This window comes from Melanostigma gelatinosum (genome assembly GCF_949748355.1).
Source record: "Melanostigma gelatinosum genome assembly, chromosome: 4".
Classification (NCBI taxonomy): Eukaryota; Metazoa; Chordata; class Actinopteri; order Perciformes; family Zoarcidae; genus Melanostigma; species Melanostigma gelatinosum.
This window is the reverse complement of record NC_136637.1, coordinates 28,777,922-28,798,556: the sequence shown is the minus strand read 5'-3', so window position 1 is coordinate 28,798,556 and position 20,635 is coordinate 28,777,922. Positions and strand designations below refer to the sequence as shown.

At 44.1% G+C, this 20,635-nt stretch overlaps 1 protein-coding gene across 1 annotated transcript; it reads left to right on the top strand.

Annotated features, from left to right (window-relative positions):
• Window positions 1-2,970: 2,970 nt before the first annotated feature.
• LOC306776573 (protein-glutamine gamma-glutamyltransferase K-like) lies at window positions 2,971-12,750 on the top strand (the record flags this gene model as incomplete). Its single annotated transcript, XM_079267285.1, has 13 exons — window positions 2,971-3,250; window positions 3,362-3,553; window positions 4,049-4,300; window positions 5,381-5,499; window positions 5,579-5,686; window positions 9,024-9,201; window positions 9,877-10,015; window positions 10,109-10,301; window positions 11,102-11,255; window positions 11,343-11,627; window positions 12,104-12,264; window positions 12,362-12,498; window positions 12,591-12,750. 13 exons carry the CDS (start codon window positions 2,971-2,973, stop codon window positions 12,748-12,750), a joined length of 2,358 nt encoding a protein of 785 aa, XP_079123411.1.
• Window positions 12,751-20,635: the final 7,885 nt, after the last annotated feature.

Sequence of the window (20,635 nt, the reverse complement as noted above, 5' to 3'; positions counted from 1 at the left end):
ACGGGAGTCATGCTGTTTGTTCATTTTACACCTGTGCTGTTCTTACTGTGAGTCAAAATGTCTGCTGGTGGATTTATTTCATCTTGATAGAGAGTTGAGAGCTGTTCGTTCTAACTGGGGTCTGATGAAAACTAAAGTTTAATGAATGAGTGAATGAGACTAATATTTAATCTGCTCAAAATAGTAAAAATAATGAAGGCAAAACACTACAGCCATCAACTGTCTTCATGCACTTGTCAATTTAGAGATTTTGGTCTATTTATCTTTCAGACTGGAGGAAAGAAAACATTTATTTTATTGCTTTGTCTGTTTACGTCTAGATTTCTACTAAATTCACTAAAAGTTACAATTACATAATGCCTCATTTGCATATTTAAACATCTCATTTCAGAAAACTTGTAATACTAAAAATACTGATCTTAATGTGAGTGATGAAGTGGTGAAGTTTCATGGTGATATCTATGAGGTCATGTTGTGACTCTATTCACCTGTAGAGTCTTCTTAATGTGAGTGATGAAGTGGTGAATATTCACCTGTAGAGTCTTCTTAATGTGAGTGATGAAGTGGTGAATATTCACCTGTAGAGTCTTCTTAATGTGAGTGATGAAGTGGTGAATATTCACCTGTAGAGTCTTCTTAATGTGAGTGATGAAGTGGTGAATATTCACCTGTAGAGTCTTCTTAATGTGAGTGATGAAGTGGTGAATATTCACCTGTAGAGTCTTCTTAATGTGAGTGATGAAGTGGTGAATATTCACCTGTAGAGTCTTCTTAATGTGAGTGATGAAGTGGTGAATATTCACCTGTAGAGTCTTCTTAATGTGAGTGATGAAGTGGTGAATATTCACCTGTAGAGTCTTCTTAATGTGAGTGATGAAGTGGTGAATATTCACATGTAGAGTCTTCTTAATGTGAGTGATGAAGTGGTGAATATTCACCTGTAGAGTCTTCTTAATGTGAGTGATGAAGTGGTGAATATTCACCTGTAGAGTCTCTTAATGTGAGTGATGAAGTGGTGAATATTCACCTGTAGAGTCTCTTAATGTGAGTGATGAAGTGGTGAATATTCACCTGTAGAGTCTTCTTAATGTGAGTGATGAAGTGGTGAATATTCACCTGTAGAGTCTTCTTAATGTGAGTGATGAAGTGGTGAATGTTCACCTGTAGAGTCTTCTTAATGTGAGTGATGAAGTGGTGAATATTCACCTGTAGAGTCTCTTAATGTGAGTGATGAAGTGGTGAATATTCACCTGTAGAGTCTCTTAATGTCTGTAATGTAACTAAACGTCTCTTTAAGACGTTTCCTCTCAATGAGTTTGTTCTCAGACTCTGATGATAAATCTCCACTTCAGCAGCTCTTACATTCACCAAACTTCACTCGTTCATTCCTCTCTGTGTGTGCTGAAGGTTCACACAGAGGGGTTTGTTCACACATCACTCACACACTCATTTATACATTTATTAATACAAACATGGAGAACATATATGTGTTTATGTCTGTTGACAGTATCTTCTGATTCATGAAGTGACACAAAGAGATATCATGAATGTAAAACCTTTGACTCTAATATGTCAACAAAATGAAACAAGAATTTAGAACTTGGATTTATCCAATGTTCATATTTATTATCTGGAAATGTCTTCAAAATTACACATTAAATAAAATGCTTCCTTTGCATATTTAAACTTAACATTTCAGAAAACTTGTCATACAAACAGTGTGTCTCAATGTCAGTAATCATCGGTTAACTCACGTCATTGTTCACAGGCTCTCGTTACTTTTCTATCACACCCTTACTGCACTAATGAAGATGGATGTGAATCATATAATGATAAAGAGATATGATATATTATTACTATGATGAAGCAGAAATATCACACCTCTGTTGCTTAAATGACTGAATGTAACCTGCAGTGCTTGGCTGCCGGCGTAAATGATTTCAGCTGTTGCTTTTTGGCAAAATAAGAGACCTGACTGCTGTCAGTGCAGCGGGAGGGCGTGTCCTCGCCTCACCTCACCTCACGAGTATTTAAAGGAGGTCTGACCTCGTAGCTCGTGAAACACAAAGACGAAGCTCCACAGAAGAGTTCTTCCTCCAGTCTGCACAGTCTCACTTCTTCTGCCGTTGGAACTGCGTGAGTTTGAACCAGCTGTTTTCACATGTGTCTGTCTGTCTGCAGCCCGATAGTTGATTGATAGGAGGAAGAGTTTGTGTGCTTGTCATATCAGGATTAAGCAAACAATAGTTTCCATTTCATGCATGATGAAGACTTTTTCTGCTCAGATTCTGCAGTGCTCTGAGAAATGGGATTCTAATCTTTGGTGACAAAGCACGGCTTTTTGATCTTTACAACAAAATGTGTTTCAGTTGAGAATCGGAGCCCGTGCTCACCTCCCCAGAGAACCTGCTGTATGCTTTTCACTGACTTAATAAATGAGATTCAGCATCAGTGCTCCAGATGAGTCCCGATGGTTTTGCAGAGTGAGAGCAGCCTTCCTGCTTGATGCCATGAGGGACGATTCTCTGACCGTAGAGAAGTTCAACCATTCAAGATAGTTTGTGTGATTCATTCTCAATATTAGCGGATGAAATAAATATTTATGAGTTAATATTCAGTTTCTCTTTGTAATAAGTTACATCATCAAAATATCTGCACTGTAGAGTTTGATTTGTGGAGAGGAGGGTTATTAATGTGACACTAAAGATGCCTGGGAGTCACGTGACTTCTGACGATTATCTGTTGTTGCCGCCGCAATGGGGGCAAAAGATGAAGGACTCAAAAAATGTCTTCTTGATTCAGCTCAGCTGTACCACGTACGAAAAGCAACGAATTAATGTCAAGATTAGCTCACTGATGTAGTTTTAATCACAGTCTTAAAGCGTGAAGACTTGAGTGTTAATGGTGTCCTTCCGGAAAATCGATACATAATCAATGACGAAGCATTTGAATTTCAGCTTTTCTCTCAGGATGCCTGTAGAGACGCTATCAATCAGAGACAGATCTGCAGTGGGTCGGTTTCCATCCGTCACTCTCAACTTAGGGGAAGAGGAAGAAAATCAAGAGCCGGGGGAAGACGATGCTGAGGAAGAAAACGCGTGTCGGCGGTGGCTTCGTAAGGTCTGCCCGTGCTGCTGTCCCAAACACAACGACGAAGACACCGACACTTTGGACACGGCGGCCGACGAGCCGGAAAAAGAGGACGAGATAAATGGCGGGAAGCCGGTGACGGGCGGCAGCAAGCTTGATGGTAACTGACATCTCGGAGAGCTCACGGTTGTGTTATCAAACGAAGTCAATGGCAGCCATGAGATTGGCTTCACCCTCGTATGTATTTGGTTTTGTTGTTTTTTTGCCTCAGAACTTCTCCTGAAAGTCCAATCTATAGACCTGATGAAGAGCAAATCGGGGGAGAATCGCACAGAGCACCACACAAACCTCTACCAAAGTGATGACTTCATTATCCGCAGAGGACAGACCTTCCTGATGTGGATTACCTTGTCTCGGCCCTTCAGCCGCGACACGGACAAACTGCACCTCGAGCTGAAAACAGGTTAGTCCTCCACGGAAACATCGTGGTGCTTGTTGATTGGGAATTTGAACAGTGAAGTTCACCTAGAGGGCGTCCTCGTAAGTTTTTAGATTTTGAGCAAGACACTTAACCCAAAAATTGCTCCCGTAGCTATGCCTACGGTGTAGAAATGTGATAGAATCTGAATTGTTAGTCGCTTCGGATAAAAGCGTCTGCTCAATGACCGTAATGACATGGTGTGTGTGTGTGTGTGTGTACACACACACACACACACACACACACACCATGTCATTATGTACCTTGTCAGGACATTACATTCTGGATTTGTTTTCTATTTTTTCAAACCTATCCCCTCAAGATAGGAATGCAGGTGTGGCTCATATTAAGGGTTAGGGTGAAAAAAGAAGCCAGACGATTGAATTCATGAACTGTGTGGCGCTTCTTCTCCTGTTTGGATATGAAGAACAGCTTCCAAGTGCTATAATCCTTCACGCGTGTGTCCTCTCACCTCCGCAGGGCCGCTGCCAACTGTGTCAAAGAGAACCCATGTGATCATCCCTCTGGTGGAGGAGGTGAAGGACGGTCGTTGGGAGGCTGCCGTTGTGAGACAGGACGACAAGAAGATGATGCTGTCGGTGAATTCTCCCCCGACGGCCGTCATCGGCCGATATCAACTCACCGTGGAAACGACTTGTGCAAACGGCCAGGCTGTCTCCACACATGACCCGGCTAATGACATCTACATGTTGTTCAACCCCTGGTGTGAAGGTAAACACTGGATTTAAAAATAGGACACATACAGTATAAGGTTGATATATCTGGTTCATATTCAGGGGGTGGTCAAAATAAAAAAAACACCAGACGATGCAGTCATTTAAGGATGGCCTTCTCATAAAAGCATTACTTTAGGAGCAGCGGAAGTCAGACAGTGGCTGGTGGTACCAGTTTTGCATTCTGCTGCTCTGGTTACCACAGAAACATGGCGGACTCTGTGAAGACCCGCTCCCTATTTAGATATGAAGGTCTCATTCGAACGAAAACACAACAAGTCTTAGTTTCAGGTATACGCTAATGAAAACATGGTTATGAATATTTTATTCCTTTTCAGCACATAGATCCCTGAAATGCTACATACATGCATCCTTTAAGAAAAATCCCACAAAAAGAACAATAAATGTTTTGTCATACCCTCTGAAAAACCTAAAAGCATCACTTTTAGGTCCCTTGATAATCTGACTAGCGTTTCACCTCGAAAAGGCCACAACAGTGTTCACCATCATTTCAGAGGAATTGTGAAGGAGGCAGAGGCGCGCTTCAACAAGACTTTTCTCTTTACTTTTGCTGAAACAAAAGTTATAACAAAATCTTCCCAGAAACACTGAGAAACTAATTTTAACAAATGGACACTCAATTCAGGAACTTTGTATTGTGAAGTGCAGACATAAAATCTGCAATTGATGCAAATAAAATCCATACAATTTAAATGTTAAAAGTTGTTGTTTTTCAGATGTTATGTTTCTTTAAACAGTGATGATGCACAATTCACCTTTGATATGGAAAATAAGAGCTGTAATGTATCGAGTTGTTAGCAAATTAATATTTTCCACCCGTAGTCATGGGCAGGTCGGTAAAAGAAATTGTGAGAAGAAATAGACATTGCAAGAAAATCAGATCTTAGACCAGTACAAAACTCAACCTTTCCACCTCCACTACACACAAGATTAGACATTCAAAGCGTCTAAAATACAGTACTGAGGTTCTCAATAAAAGTATGCAAACACCCACTACAATAGTACAAATGTTTGCTGTGTCAGATGGGAGAAAATGTTCTCACTTGTTCTCCATCAGATGACACAGTGTTCCTGCATTCTGAAGATGAGAGGCAGGAATACGTCATGAATGACATCGGACGGATCTACTACGGCACGTCCAATCAAATTGGCGTGCGGACGTGGAGCCACGGACAGGTGAGTGGGCTGTTTGATGGCTCAGTGTTTGGTGGACAGACGGAGCAGGAAGTGACCGTTTCCTCTGTGCTGGTTTCAGTTTGACGACGGGATTCTTGCTGCCTGTGTCTTTGTCCTGGAGAAGAGTGGAACTCCTCCGTCTGGGTGGGGAGACCCCATTAATGTGGTGCGAGTCATCTCAGCCATGGTGAGACTATTGTTCCACACCTGATCAGCCGACCTTTGTCTTTCTCTAATGTGCTGGTACGCAGTGGAAACCCTGTTCTGTGCCATAATGTCAACACCTATTGGCAACTACTGGCTGGAATGCCATGACATTTTGTACCGACATTCATTGTCCCCAGAGGAGGAATCCTATTGTCTCATTCCCCTCATGATGAATTGTAATAATCCACCATCATCACATCAACAGATTTCAAATTTTTCCAATACTTTGATTTGGGACCAAATGCCGGTGAAACTAACAAAATTGTGTTTAGCGCTAATTAGTTAATGTTAGCATGATAATATGCACACTAAGATTGTGAACATTACCTGTTCAACATCGGCATGTTAGCATTGTCACTGTGAGCATGCTATAGTATCGTAGTAGAAAGCACACATTTTGTGTACTTATTTCTATATTTTCTCTATCTGTATGGATTTTATTCCTAAAAATGAAAAATTGTAGCGTAACACAATTTCCTCCCCGGGGATCAATTAAGTATTTCTGATTCTGATGTTCGGCAGTTGTCAGCATTTAGCTCAACGCACCCACATGTCATACAAATACACATAATCAATTGTTTCATAGGCTTTATTGAATGTAATTGAGAGTGAAATATGTATGTTGGCCGGGCCTTCGCTCCTGGGGCCCGGTCGGGCTCAGACCGACGAAAGGGCATGGAGCAGCCACCCTGTGGACCCACCACCCGCAGGGACAAGCATCGGGGTCGGGTGCAATGCAGGTCAGGCAGGAGGCCTGGGCGAGCCGATCGCTGGCAGCATAGACTAGCTCTAGGGACGTGGAACGTCACCTCGCTAGCGGGGAAAGAGCCAGAGCTGGTGCAGGAGGTGGAGCGATACCAGCTAGATATAGTTGGACTCACCTCCACACACAGCGTTGGCTCTGGAAGCAAGCTCCTGGAGAGGGGTTGGACTTTGTCCTTTTCCGGAGTTGTCCAGGGTGAGAGGCGCCGGTCGGTAGTGGGGATACTCACGACCCCCGGCTGAGTGCCGCTGTGTTGGAGTTCTCCCCGGAGAGCGAGAGGGTCGCCTCCATGCGCCTACGGGTTGCGGGGAGCAAGGCTCTGACTGTGGTTTGTGCTTATGCATCAAACAGCAGTTCGGAGTATCCGGCCTTCTTGGAGTCGGTGGGAAGGGTCCTGGAAAGGGTGCCACCTACCGACTCCATAGTTCTCCTTGGGGACTTCAATGCTCACATGGGCAATGACGGAGAAACCTGGCGGGGTGATTTGGAGGAACGGCTTGCCCGATCTGAACCCGAATGGTGTCTCGTTATTGGACTTCTGTGCTTGCCACGGTTTGGCCATAAACACTATGTTCGAACATAAGGTGGCTCATAAGTGTACCTGGTACCAGAACACCTTAGGCCGGAGATCAATGATCGACTTTGTAATCGTATCATTTGATTTGCGGCCGTATGTCTTGGACACTCGGGTGAAGAGAGGAGCAGAGCTGTCAACTGATCACCACCTGGTGGTGAGTTGGATCAGATGGCAGGGGAACCGGTTGAAAGACCCGGCAAGCCCAAATGTGTAGTGAGGGTGAATTGGGAACATCTGGCGGAGGACCCTGTCCGGGAGGTCTTTAACTCCCACCTCCGGAAGAACTTCTCACACACCCCGAGGGAGGTTGGGGACATGGAATCCAACTGGACCATGTTCAAAGCCTCTATTGTGGATGCGGCCGCTAGGAGCTGTGGCCGGAAGGTCATCGGTGCCTGTCGTGGCGGCAACCGGAGAACCCGGTGGTGGACACCGGAGGTGAGGGAAGCCGTGAAGCTGAAGAAGGAGACCTTCAAGGCCTGGTTGGGCCAGGGGTCTCCTGAAGCAACTGACAGTTACCGGCAGGCCAGAAGGGCTGCAGCTGCGGTGGTCATGAATGCTAAAACTTGGGCATGGGAGGAGTTCGGGGAGGCCATGGAGAAGAACTTTCGGTTGACCTCAAGGAGGTTCTGGCAAACCATCCGACGGCTCAGGAGGAGGGGGGACTGCTGACCCGGACGGGGGACATCGTCGGGTGGTGGAAAGAGCACTTTGAGGAACTCCTAAACCCGACCAACATGTCCTCTGCAGAGGAGGCAGCGCCTGAAGATCTAGGGGGAGGCTCACCCATATCCCTGGCAGAGGCCGCCGAGGTAGTTAAAAAGCTCCTTGGTGGCAAGGCGCCGGGGGTGGATAAGATCTGCCCTGAGATGCTGAAAGCTCTGGACATGGTTGGGCTGTCCTGGCTGACAAGCCTCTTCAATGTCGCATGGGGGTCGGGATCAGTGCCCTTGGACTGGCAGACCGGGGTGGTGGTTCCCATCTTCAAAAAGGGGGGCCGGAGAGTGCGCTCAAATTACCGGGGTATCACACTACTCAGCCTCCCGGGGAAGGCTTATGCCAGGGTGCTGGAAAGGAGGCTCCGACCGCTTGTTTAACCTCAGATCCAAGAGGAGCAGTGCGGATTCCGTCCTGGCCGTGGAACAGTGGACCAGCTCTTTACCCTCGCAAGACTACTGGAGGAGTTCTGGGAGTTTGCCCAACCAGTCTACATGTGCTTTGTGGACTTGGAGAAGGCTTTCGACCGGGTCCCTCGGGGGTTATTGTGGGGGGTGCTGCGGGAGTACCGGGTGCCGGACCCATTACAACGGGCGATCCGGTCTCTGTACGACTGCAGTAGGAGCTGTGTCCGCATTCTCGGTAATAAGTCAGACACGTTCCCGGTGGGTTTTGGCCTCCGCCAGGGCTGCCCTTTGTCACCGGCCCTGTTCGTGACTTTCATGGACAGGATATCTAGGCGCAGCCTGGGAGCGGAGAACGTCAGGTTCGGGGGTCTCGGGATCGTCTCTCTGTTTGCAGATGATGTGGTCCTGTTAGCCTCCTTGGATCGTGACCTCCAGCATTCACTGGGGAGGTTTGCAGCCGAGTGTGAGTGGTTCAGGCATCTAATTAGGATGCCTCCTGGACGCCTCCCACTGGAGGTTTTCCAGGCACGTCCAACTGGGAAGAGACCCCGGGGAAGACCCAGAACACGCTGGAGGGATTACATCTCCCAGCTGGCCTGGGAACGCCTCGAGATCCCCCAGAATGAGCTGGAACATGTTGCCGGTGAGAGGGAAGTCTGGGTCAGCCTGCTGCCACCGCTACCCGACCCCGGATAAGCGGAGGAAAATGGATGGACGGATGGATATGTATGTTATTAACTAAAGGTAGATTGTTATTAAAGCTGTGCCGCAGGGACAGGGTTTATACTTTTCGGGGAACAGAGTTCATAACTTAAAAATGAAGTATAATAATCCACATTCTTGATTTATGTAGATCAACTCCCCTGGTGACAGTGGAGTCGTGGAGGGGAACTGGTCAGGAGACTACTCAGCTGGAACCAGCCCAACCGTCTGGAGTGGAAGTGTGGAAATCCTGAAAGAATACATTAAAAACAACGGCAACCCCGTGAAGTACGGCCAGTGCTGGGTCTTTGCTGGTGTATTCACGACAGGTCAGCTGATTGTCTGGCGTTTTGTAACACTATATAATAACCATAATCGATTAAAAGGACAAATGACAGATCATTTAACCTAAGCTAACAGTTTGAAAATCATTCTGTATTTATTAACAAAATATTTAATATAGTATGTATAATGTTGTAATGTGTGAAGCAATAAACTGTTAAAGTAACATGAATTCTAGAAATAGTAATAATCGTGTTATGATGTGGTGTGTTCATGGACCCGAATGCAGACTCAGACAGCAGAGTTCTATTTCTCTATAAATCCTCACAAATAGACTGCTAATAAGTAGTGTAATAATGTTATTGCCTTTAATCTGCTATATTTAATTTATAAAATCATTATTTCATATTACACAAACCAATGATAAAATATAGCAAAACTAATAATTCGATTTTAACAATTAAAAACATGACTTAATATCATTTCATTGTTTGTTAACAGTAAAATAACAACCTGTATTGACTAAAATAACATACAATATAACCTTATGGTCAAAATGTTAATATTAATTGAATTATTAACAATAATATAATGATATGTATAAGCTATAGTTTGATTAACAAAGAGGGTTATAATAAAGTATTACAGTTTTTGTTTCTTTGACCATTAAATGTCTCACAGACACTGACCTCTGACCCCTCATCGCTCTGTTTTCTCTCCAGTTTTACGGTGTTTAGGAGTTCCCTGTCGTACTGTGACCAACTTCAGCTCAGCTCACGACACGGACGTCTCCCTGACAACGGACGTGTACCTGGACGAGAACCTGGAGCCTATAGACCACCTCAACGCAGACTCCATCTGGTTCGTCCTGACGCCGTCATGGTGATGCCGACCTTTTTGTTTTTCGCTCTCTGGTTCATTAAGCCTGACCGTGCAGTCTCCCCCAACCAAAAGGAACTTCCACGTGTGGAACGACTGCTGGATGGCTCGTCCAGACTTGCCTCCAGGCAACGGAGGCTGGCAAGCTGTCGACTCCACTCCTCAGGAGACCAGCCAGGGAAGGTACTGCTGCGGCCCTGCTTCTCTCGCCGCCGTCCGCAACGGTCAGGTCTTCCTCAAACACGACTGTCCGTTTGTGTTCGCCGAGGTTTGTGGAATATTGAGTTTAACTTTACATTGGGAGCACCAACACAAAACACACACACGAACACCTCCCAACGGACATCCAGAGAGGGACACAGCCTCCTTGGTCTGGGGGTTTATCTTCAGCAGCACAATAAAATATAATAGGAACGCTACAGGCAGCAGTTTGTCTCTATGGTCCACTCGCTCCTCCTCGACTACACGGTGCTGCTTCTCACTTGGATTTATCAACACACAGCACAGTTAGACACAGAGATGTCAGCATGTATCCTTCGCATATCTAAAGAACCACTGTTCCGATCTACTTCACACTTTGGTGGGTGTTTTTCTGGGACCCCACTGAATGCTTTCGCGAATTTGGTGCAAATTGGACATGTGATACATTCAATATTAATTACATTTGCATAAACAACCGATCAGCGCTCTGTGTAGCTTCAGGGCTCTGCGGACCTGAGCAGGTCGTTCATATGGATTTACCAACGTTGCAACCAAAGTCTGCTTCACTTCCCTGCAGCACATCTGGAACCCCTCTGCTCCTGCACTCTCTCTGCTACTGAGGAATGGTGAGGGGATGAAGGGGGATCATTTCGATGGAAAGGATTTTAGTCATCTGTCTAAAAAGGGGAAAAGCCCCCCCCCCCCTTCCCGTTGCAAGACTTGCAAAAAAGAGCCAAAAAAGAGTCCCAACAGCCCAACAGGAGAAACACTGTTTTTCCTCACATATTTTGACCTACGGGAGTGAACAGATCTTCGTTGATTTTGAGTTGACAGATACGGCATGTGCTCTCTCTCTTTTGCTCTCAGGTGAACAGCGATAAAATCTACTGGCAGAGGAACACAGATGGGACCTTCAGTCAGATCTACAGTGAGAAGAAATTGGTGGGCCGCCTCATCAGCACGAAGGCCGTTGGCACCGATGAACGCATTGATATCACAGACCTTTACAAACACACTGAAGGTATCGTCACGCCAATGGAGATCACATGCAAGCAAAAATGGTGTTCGTACTTTAATGAATTAACTCAACAGTTCTGGTCCTTCTCAGGGTCTGTGCAGGAACGCATTGCAGTGGAGACGGCGTGTAGCTATGGCTCCAAAGCAGAGGCCTACTCCTCTCCCACGGCGGAGGACGTCTCCGTGGAAGTGACCATGGACGGCGAAGGGCCCAAAATGGGGAGCGACGCAGAGCTGACCATCACGTTGCGAAACGACAGCTCGGAGCAACGCAAGCTCCTCCTGCACAGCCAGGTGGATGTCATCTACTACACCGGCGTCCACAAGGCCACCGTCAGGAAAGACAAGATGGAACTGGACCTGCAGCCCAACGAAGGTGAGTGGAGCGTCTTCATCAGAAAACTAGAGACGAGAAACAATGCGTTTTTCTCACGCTTAAAGGAAGAATTCGGAAAAATACGACTCTTTGCTTTCTTGCCTAGAAGAGAAGATCGAGTTCTCTCATCTCTGTCCGTTTAAAGGTAGCACTTGTAACTTTTCCGCATTCAAATCTCTAAGTCGGTTGAGTTTTGTACTTGCATTGTCCCTAATGTTTCCAACAATTTTCAGACCTGAGGAATCTGTAAATTGAATCCAACATCTTTGGTCTACACAGTGCAGTCTTTTGGCTAAGCTAAGCTAACTGGCTGCTGGTATAGCTTTACATTTAAAAGACTAAAATGAGAGCAGGATTGTCATCTACCTCTCAGCAAGAAAGAAAAATGTATAATTAAATAGTTTTACTCTGTACAATACTATAAAGCTAAAAACCTGCAATGTCATAAAGATGGAAATACTGTCTTCGGTCTACAGTAAATTCTTTGGAATGGAGCCTGGAGTACAAAGACTACAAGGACCAGCTGGTAGACCAAGCAGCCCTGATGCTGACGCTGTCAGGCCGGGTCAAAGAAACGCAGCAGGTCCTCGCCACTCAGTTCATTTTCCGCCTCAGGACCCCAGACCTCATCATAAAGGTGGGCCAAACAAATCCTCCCATATTACTGGTAATGAAGATGAAGATATAAATTCTGATCTGATTTGGGTTCTTCTTCTTCTTCTTCTTCTTCACAGCCAATCGGGAAGGCAGTGGTAGGAGAAAAAATGGCGGTCGAGATTTCTTTTACTAACCCACTAGCACAGGTGCTGAAAGCGGTGATATTCCACGTGGAAGGACTGGGCCTCCGAACCGCTCATAAGATTCATTATGGGTGAGGGGCGGGGATATACTTTTCTTTATCTCTTTTTTACATCTGGCTGTCTCTTCTGTGATTCACACTGTCATTTCCTGTCCTGTCCTCAGAGATATTGGCAGTCATGCATCCGTGTCTCTGACTGAGCACCTCGTCCCCTCCCTGCCTGGACCGAGGAAATTAATGGCTTCATTGGACTGCAAGCAGCTCACACAGGTTCACGGGGTGACCGACATCACGGTGGAGCAACAAAGCAACGGCGCTCTGTAGCAATTCATTCATATGGAAAGTTAGTGTTTAAAAGATGACCACAGAGAGAGAGACGGGTAATCGTGAAGCATTGAAGAGAAAAGTTGGACAGCAGCTTTTATATGCTCTGAAAACCAGTATTGGCTCCAACTCATCACATTTGTCCATCCAGAAGTGTACTTTTGTAAAAAAAGATCAGGTTTTTTTAGGCCTATTTATATGAAGAGTATTTATTTAGCTTACTTTGCTATGTGTTGACCATAATAATTGTTATTTAAATATCAAAATACTGCTGCAAATGCTCTTGTATTATTTAAACAAAGATTTTAAAATGTAGATTGTGACATGAGAGAGCAGTGTGTTTCTGGTGTCACGAATGTTTGGTTTCCGTAGATTCACGGGGGTTAGTTACGGTGTCGCGCCGCCGTGTTGGAGGACTGACGGCAAAACAAAAAGAAGATCCTCCAAAGACACCAGAAGTAATTTTACAGGATACAGAGCAAATAGTGAGCCACCAAAATGTTAAGACGCGTCTGCTTTGCAGGAAGAACTTGAAGCTGAAATACAAAAATGATCGTATGTGCTCCGACCATTTCATCGAAGCTGAGTCAGCGTTAAATGTAAAAGCTCGTTGGTGAACTCGAGCGTGTAGCTGGCGTTAGGCCTCCTGACTGGTAATGCTTTTAACTACTGACACAGAGTCAACTGGCCTTAAATGAATGTTAGGATAGCAACAGAGCTCGCGTTAATATCTTCCTCTGGTTTAGCTAGCACGCTTCATACATGTCAGGACAGCGTCACAATGTCGATTATCAAATTTGAAGATGCTAACAGTCAAATTCATATTTTACTTTTCTGTACGTTTTGTCCATAGAATGTATATAAAAAGTGGACTTGGTCACTTTAAAGTCAATGATGAAATATCTAGTTCGTCGTTTTGGCCGTTACCATCTTGTCTTTTGCACCCAGAAGTGATACAAGAGGGTGGAGCTAAGTGCCACCGAATGCTAGATAAGAAATCTTTCAGGCGACCAAAAATGTTACAATGAAGTGAAAACGCACTGGGAAAGAGTTAAAGTTCTAAGACAAAAACACGGACCGTCGCCCCCTGATGGACATGAGAGAGAATGCAGGTTTAACATCTGCATTGGCCTCACTTTTAAAAACCGTTGTCTCTTTTTTGCTAGACATAATGCACCCAAAATATGGGTGTATGGAAGTGGACACAGAGTGTGCCACCATAACTGTACAGTGTGATTTAAGAAGTGCCCGAATTTTTTACATAATATTATCATGTGTGTTAATAACGTATCAATATTTCCTTTTGTGATCTCGTTGATACCCGTCTATTCCAAAGCCCCTAACTTGAACTGAAGGACGTTCTGATCTCAGAGACGGGAAGAAAAAAGATCAAAACTGTTGAAACATGAATTGAATGCATGTTTGTTACTTCCACTCCCAATATAACATTTCCTTGAGTCAATGTTTGTATGTTTACAGAGAGGGCGCTCCACTGTTTAATATGTATATATTTTATATGAGACATGTAAACTTGTTTGAGAAACGCTTGTTTACTTGTGTTCAGTCTTTCTGCTCGCACAGGTCTTCTGTTGAATCTCTTTTTGTGTAATTGTTCCTGCTGTAATGTTTGTCACTTCCAAAGAAGGGAATGTTTACTTGTTTATCAACAATATGTTTTGATTATGCCTCTTGAGAGGGTACATTTAATTAAAATATTTTGGCAAAGTAAGCTTGACTACTAATTGGCTCCAAATGAGGAGGGATTGATGCCAGCTGGGTTAAAGTGGCACTAATTAGAGAGATCGTCTGTGATTGGCTGCAGGCAGCAGGTGACATGCTTATAAAAGGTCATGGAAGACATCCATCTGGTTGTTCTATGTTTTGTATGGGTTGTTTCTGCTTTGTGTCTGAAGATGTATGTTCTTGTAGGAAGTCGATGCTGGTCCATGCTCCCCACTCGCACTACCCACCATGTTAAAGTTCAACATTGTGATAAGGATTAATCAATGAATACGCATGTGTAGTAAATTAGCTCATTTATAATTCAGTACATTTCCATCTTTTCTTTCCATCCCCGCCTCCCTTAAAATTACGCTCCAAAACAACTAGACTGCATTTTCAATCACGTTTTACATAATGCAGTTGTCTTCTGGATTACGTTCACGGGTTTAACCTAACTAACCCACGACCGCAGCGCGCTCGAGTCTCCCGAGCTCGCTCCCCACAGACGCACTCCCATCGTCTGTGAGGAGCAGCTCCCCAAAGGTGAACGCCGAGTCAGCAGATGAATGGCAAAGGTTGTGTGGTCAGCAATACCTGACGACGACAGGGGGCAGTGTGGCGAAGTGTAACCAAAGAGGACGGTACACGTGTGTTCAGCCTGGAATAATACATTCACACAAACATTAAGGTGTTAAGATGAAATAAAATGAGAGGAATGCAAGCAGAGGTTATATCAGACAGATTGAACCATTCAACTTTAATTTTCATTTTGTTATAGAAGCTGTTTTGACAAAAACGAGTAAATACATAATTTGGCAATTACCCCTCATCTCGTGAGGCAAGATCCTGGAAGACGTTCAAGTGAAGGAGTAATAAATATATGAAAATATAATAATTGTTCACAACATATGATGTCACGGTAATGTGTGGCAGCTGTTTGCAGCTACGTGATTTGTATTTACCGTTAACCAGCTGACGTCAGGTGAGTCCCTGAGGGTTCAGGGTTGAAGGCCTCCGGTAACAGCCTGGCTGTTAATAGCAGCTGTGTGCTTTTAAGCAACACTTTAACATTGACTCTTGACATTATTGCCGGCCAAGCTTTTGTTGCTGTTGTAGCTTTTGTTGCTGTTGTAGCTTTTGTTGCTGTTGTAGCTTTTGTTGCTGTTGTAGCTTTTGTTGCTGTTGTAGCTTTTGTCGATGTAGACGTAGAACTTGTTGGCGTAGCAAGTGTGAAACACCTCCAAACCGCTGACATGTTTGTTCCCTCAGCTATGCGGTCTACCGATGTGCTCCACGTGTAATCAGACGTAAACGCAGAACTGAATTGATACCTGATCCAGATATTTAAATCAGTATCGGCCCGATATCAGTATCGAACCGGTGCATTCATCCCTAAAATAAACAGAGTTTTATCCCAAAAAGATATTTGAAGTCAGTACCATTTGGAAAAACATGAATAAAACTTATTGCAAAGATAATGACAATAAATAACATCGAATAGTGGGTGCTAATATTTTGAACAACAAAAAAAAACAATCTCAACTCAAGCCACTCACAAACTATTTCCTGAGCTTTCAACCACATTAAACTTCTTCATCAGGCAGTTTGAAACCAGTTTTCTAAGTTGTTTAAAAATGTGTTCTTGATCTTTAACTTGTAGAAAAAAGAAGGTACAACAAGTTAATGCTGTTGTAAGAGCCATTTTGCTCTTGTTTTGTTTTGTACAACCTCCCACCACTTGAGGGCGTAGTGACGCTGTCGATTAAGCAACAGGTGAATATAATCAGGAGGGTCACTTGATGCAGGTGTTGCTAATTAGACAGGACCAAATGGTTTTAGAACGTGCAACATTTAATGAATGTAGATGTTATGATTTGTTTTGTCTATATAGAGGAAATGGATTATGACAGAGTAAGTGGTGATCCTCTGTTTATGTGAGAAATAAAATGCCTATATTGGAAACTGGATGTCGTTATTGATGGCACACGTCTAAACAAACAATCAGCAACCGGGGTGACTTTGTTGGCCAACGCCAAGGTATGTGCATCGCTACGTCCAACTAAAGAATGGCCATTGTTGTAATTGTGTGCACACATGCCTTTGCACATACAATCCAATGCATTGGTGGTGTCTGTATGAACGAACTGAGTGCGTGTTCACAAAACTAAATTTGCATAATTGACTGGCAGAAGATCACACTGCCGATTCTGAACTCTTAACCGACACAGAGCCTCGGGTTGATTCTGGTGATTAATCGACTGTTAAATTGACGGAAAAAATTGTCAACTTGCAAAAACAAAGAAGATTCTACTCTGAGTTGTGCATGTTGTGCTCTGAGATAAATTGCTGATGACAATCAAAACAGATTTCCAGCAGAAGTGATTGGCACGGTCACAAGAAGTCTTTATGTGGATGATCTTTTGAAAAGTTTGCCTTCTAAAGAAGATGCTGCTCTAAATGTCAAGAACCTCACAGCTATCTGCAAGTTAGGAGGTTTCAATCTCACAATGCAACAGCCGTGAGGTGAGCCAATTCCAGAAGAACATAGATCCAAGAACTTCAAGGAGTTGGATCTTGACAGAGACAAATTGCCAGTTGAACGGGCTCTTGGACTACAACGGTGCTCACACACAAGACGTGGGATGTTATCGATGATCAGTTCCGTCTGTGATCCGTTGGGTTTCTCAGCCCCTTCCACAATCCCGGCTCGGTTGCGTCGGTTGAAATGTGGTTGGGATGATCCAGTACCTCAATTCTTTCAACAGAAAAGGAGAAAATGCTTGGAAGATCTTGAAAGAGTGGAAATATTCAAGGTCAGCAGATGCTTCAAACTGAAAGACTTTGGAGACACAGCATCTGCTCAATTGCATCACTTCTCTGATGCCAGTGACAATGGAGCTGTTGCATATCCGCACTATTACTGTGTTTTGACTGATACTTTGAAGTTCTTCTGTCTGTTTCTATGAACTCATCGACTGCAGTAGAACCCTGACTGGAGGAGAACCACACACACACTGCAGAACATCACTACTATCTCTTTCAGTAAAAAGGTTGGGAACCACTGGTTTAAGCCATCGTCTGGTCACCTTAGCGTTGGAATCTTTCAAATCACAAATCTGTGGGCTGAATGTTGTGTCATCATTTGACTGAACAGATGCGAGACAAGGCCGCTCACACACGCACACAATTTAATAAAGAGAGATGACTCACTCCTCTCTGTCTGCTGGAGAACGTCCCATTCTGTATCTGTGTTGATGATCCTGAAGCATCGCTGTCGTAGACATCAGTTCATATTATAACCGTACACTCCTTTACAGAGAAGTGAGTGAAGGCGTGTGAATCAGCCCAAAACAAAGAGCGCGAGCAGCACAAGGACGTTGTTTCCAGAGATCAGAAGATGAGCAGACTCTTCAGCTTCACGATTCTTTGTTCTCATCTGAAACTTTTCTTTAGCGACGGATTGAATACAATCAGCGCTGAGATCTCACAAAGCAAACAGCGTTATTAAAAAGAAGAAGAAGAAGAGGAGACACTTCTCTCCTTCACGCTTCGCTTCCCCCGATACACTCGAGAGGAATTAATGTGCTTCACAGGTTATGACACAGAGGCTACGTTCAAGTTTTTTTAATTTATAATTTCAGCGCATACCTTCTCATGCAGATCAAGTCCTCTGGGTTTTTATATTTAGAAGAATTCATTCACATCTCTGTGTCATATTTGAACATATTGAAAGCCATGGCAGCTGGTGGAACATGTTCTAGGTAGGGCTGTGCCACATCCAATCAATTTCAGCAAACATCCCAGTATGATTTCATGCTAAATAAATGAAGGTATCAAACACGTATTGCTACTTTGCAGTTAAATATTTAACATTTATTCCAACATGAAAAAAGCAGAAAATAACACTTTGACAAACACGTCAGGACATCTTATTTACAGCTGGTAGCTTCATGTGCTGCTTCCCTTTCCTGCTAGTCTGCTGTCTGATTGTGAGGTCAGGCTGATCTGATATCAGCACTGCAGTTTCTCCTCAAAGTTCTCCTCTCAAACGGGTCTTGGAGGAGTAGTGCTCGCGCTGGAGCTCGCGCCCGCCTGTAGAGACTCGTCCGGACGGGAACGCGCAGCTTGGGGCAGAACCGATTCTGCTCCAAGCTGAATCTATCTGAGGGCGCTGATTGGCTAAATTGTGTGTCACACATTTATATCTTTAATCAGCAATTGGCTAAAGTGCTTCACTGCTCTTTTGGACAGTTTCTCCAGCGCTGCTGAGACGTGCACACGCAGAGAGGACATGCAGGAAAAGCATATATTTACCGCAGATATCATATTTTACACATATTACTGGGTGATTCCATATTTCAAAAACACAAATATTGACAATTTGTATAGTTTATTATTATTATTATTAATTTTATTTTATTTGTTGTGGCTCAAGGTGGGGCGGCGCCCTATCGCCCTCTATTGACCAGCCGCCACATTTGAGCACATTTGACTTCGGACTGCGTGGGGAAGTGCGCAACATTGAAGTTGCGTAGAGTGCCCTCGTGCTCGAATTATGTTGACAGTTTTCACAACCGTGTTCATCACATCGCCAGCTGGACTGTCTGAGCACAGAGGGCTTCTTGGTGGGTGATACGCTGCATTTTAACAGCCTCACCTCCGCTCTCTTGCGCTCGCCTTTCATAGCTGGAGCCCTATCTGTTATAACTCCACACAGCTTGTCCCAACTTGTCAATTGCATCTGACACAGCTTCAAACATGTCCTTACCTGTTGTTGTGCTCTTTAGACTCCTAAAATCAAGCAGCTCCTAATGCAGAAATGATCGTCAACTCCCCGCAAACAAATGAACAGCTGTGCGGTGTCTGTGGCATCTGTGCTCTCATCATATGCAATGGAGTAAAAAGCAAAAGCACGAGCTTTATCTGACACTTGATGGTTTAGGTTAGCTGACAAGTCTTCGATTCGCCGCACAACTGTGTTTCTGGACACGCTGACGTTGTTGAATTCCTGCATTTATTCCGGGCACTTGCGACTTTTTATGAAGTCACCATCTGAGAAAGGTTTCCCGTGGCGGGCAATGAGTTGAGCTACCTCGTGGCTGCTATTGTGACTTTTTCTTGTGTTTTGTTTGCACGGAAAAAAAATACTCTTATTGAGCTAACTGCCATTTAACTTTCTGTTCTCGCTCGGCACCAGTGTAGGACGTGTCATCATCCGGGGCTAAACGTTTCTTTGACTGCTCTTATTTTGTGGAGAAGCTGCCTTGTTCAACACAGTATCTCCACCTAGTGGTGAAACTAAGAAGTACAATACAGTCAAGCGCAAGTTTTTGGGCCATATTACATTATATTTTTAGAAGTTGCTGCGGGCCAATTAAAAATGGGCCGCGGGCCGTACTTGGCCTATAATGGCATATAATATATGACGCACTACTGTTGCACAGTGAGTCACAGATCCAGTAATAGAACCGCACACAGGAAACCCTTTAGGCGAGACCACCCTGTAGGAGTGTTGTAAGAAATTTGAGCAAAAAACTGTGTTTAGTAGATATCATAAAAGTGTTTGATGATTTCATAATTAAGAATTCATAATTAGTCCTAATCATAAGGGTTTTGGGAATGCATAATTAAGATAAACATAAAGGGTTGTAAGATTAGTAGCTAATAAGACATGAAGCTTCTGCCAAGTTGCAGAAGCTTAGCTGATATACTGAAGGATTATAGAAGGGAGTAAGTCATAACTGACAGGATTTGAATGTGTTAGCTGCTCAGGGAGAGAGAGATGTGGAGATAGGCGTTTACAGAAGTGTGTAGAGAAGTTAGCCAATAGAAATTGAGATAGACGGGAGGGGAGGAGTCGCGAACGAATATGTGGGAGGTTTAATTTCAAGTCTTTTTCTCTCTCGCGTGATGGCTCTCAGACGACGGACGTGTTTTTTATACCTGAGAAGCTGAGTTGAGTTTTTTGCAAACGGGGTTTTATTGATTTAATATTTCATGAAATAGTGTACTTCACTGTAAATAATGTACTTGCATCAGTGGAATTAAATTCCGTTTAATTGTAAACCAGTCTTGGTCGATTTCTTATTGCAGCGTGCGACTGTACAAAGCAGCCGGACACGCGTGTGCTCTGGCCTCCTCGCTGTGGGGTGAGTTTCAGCCC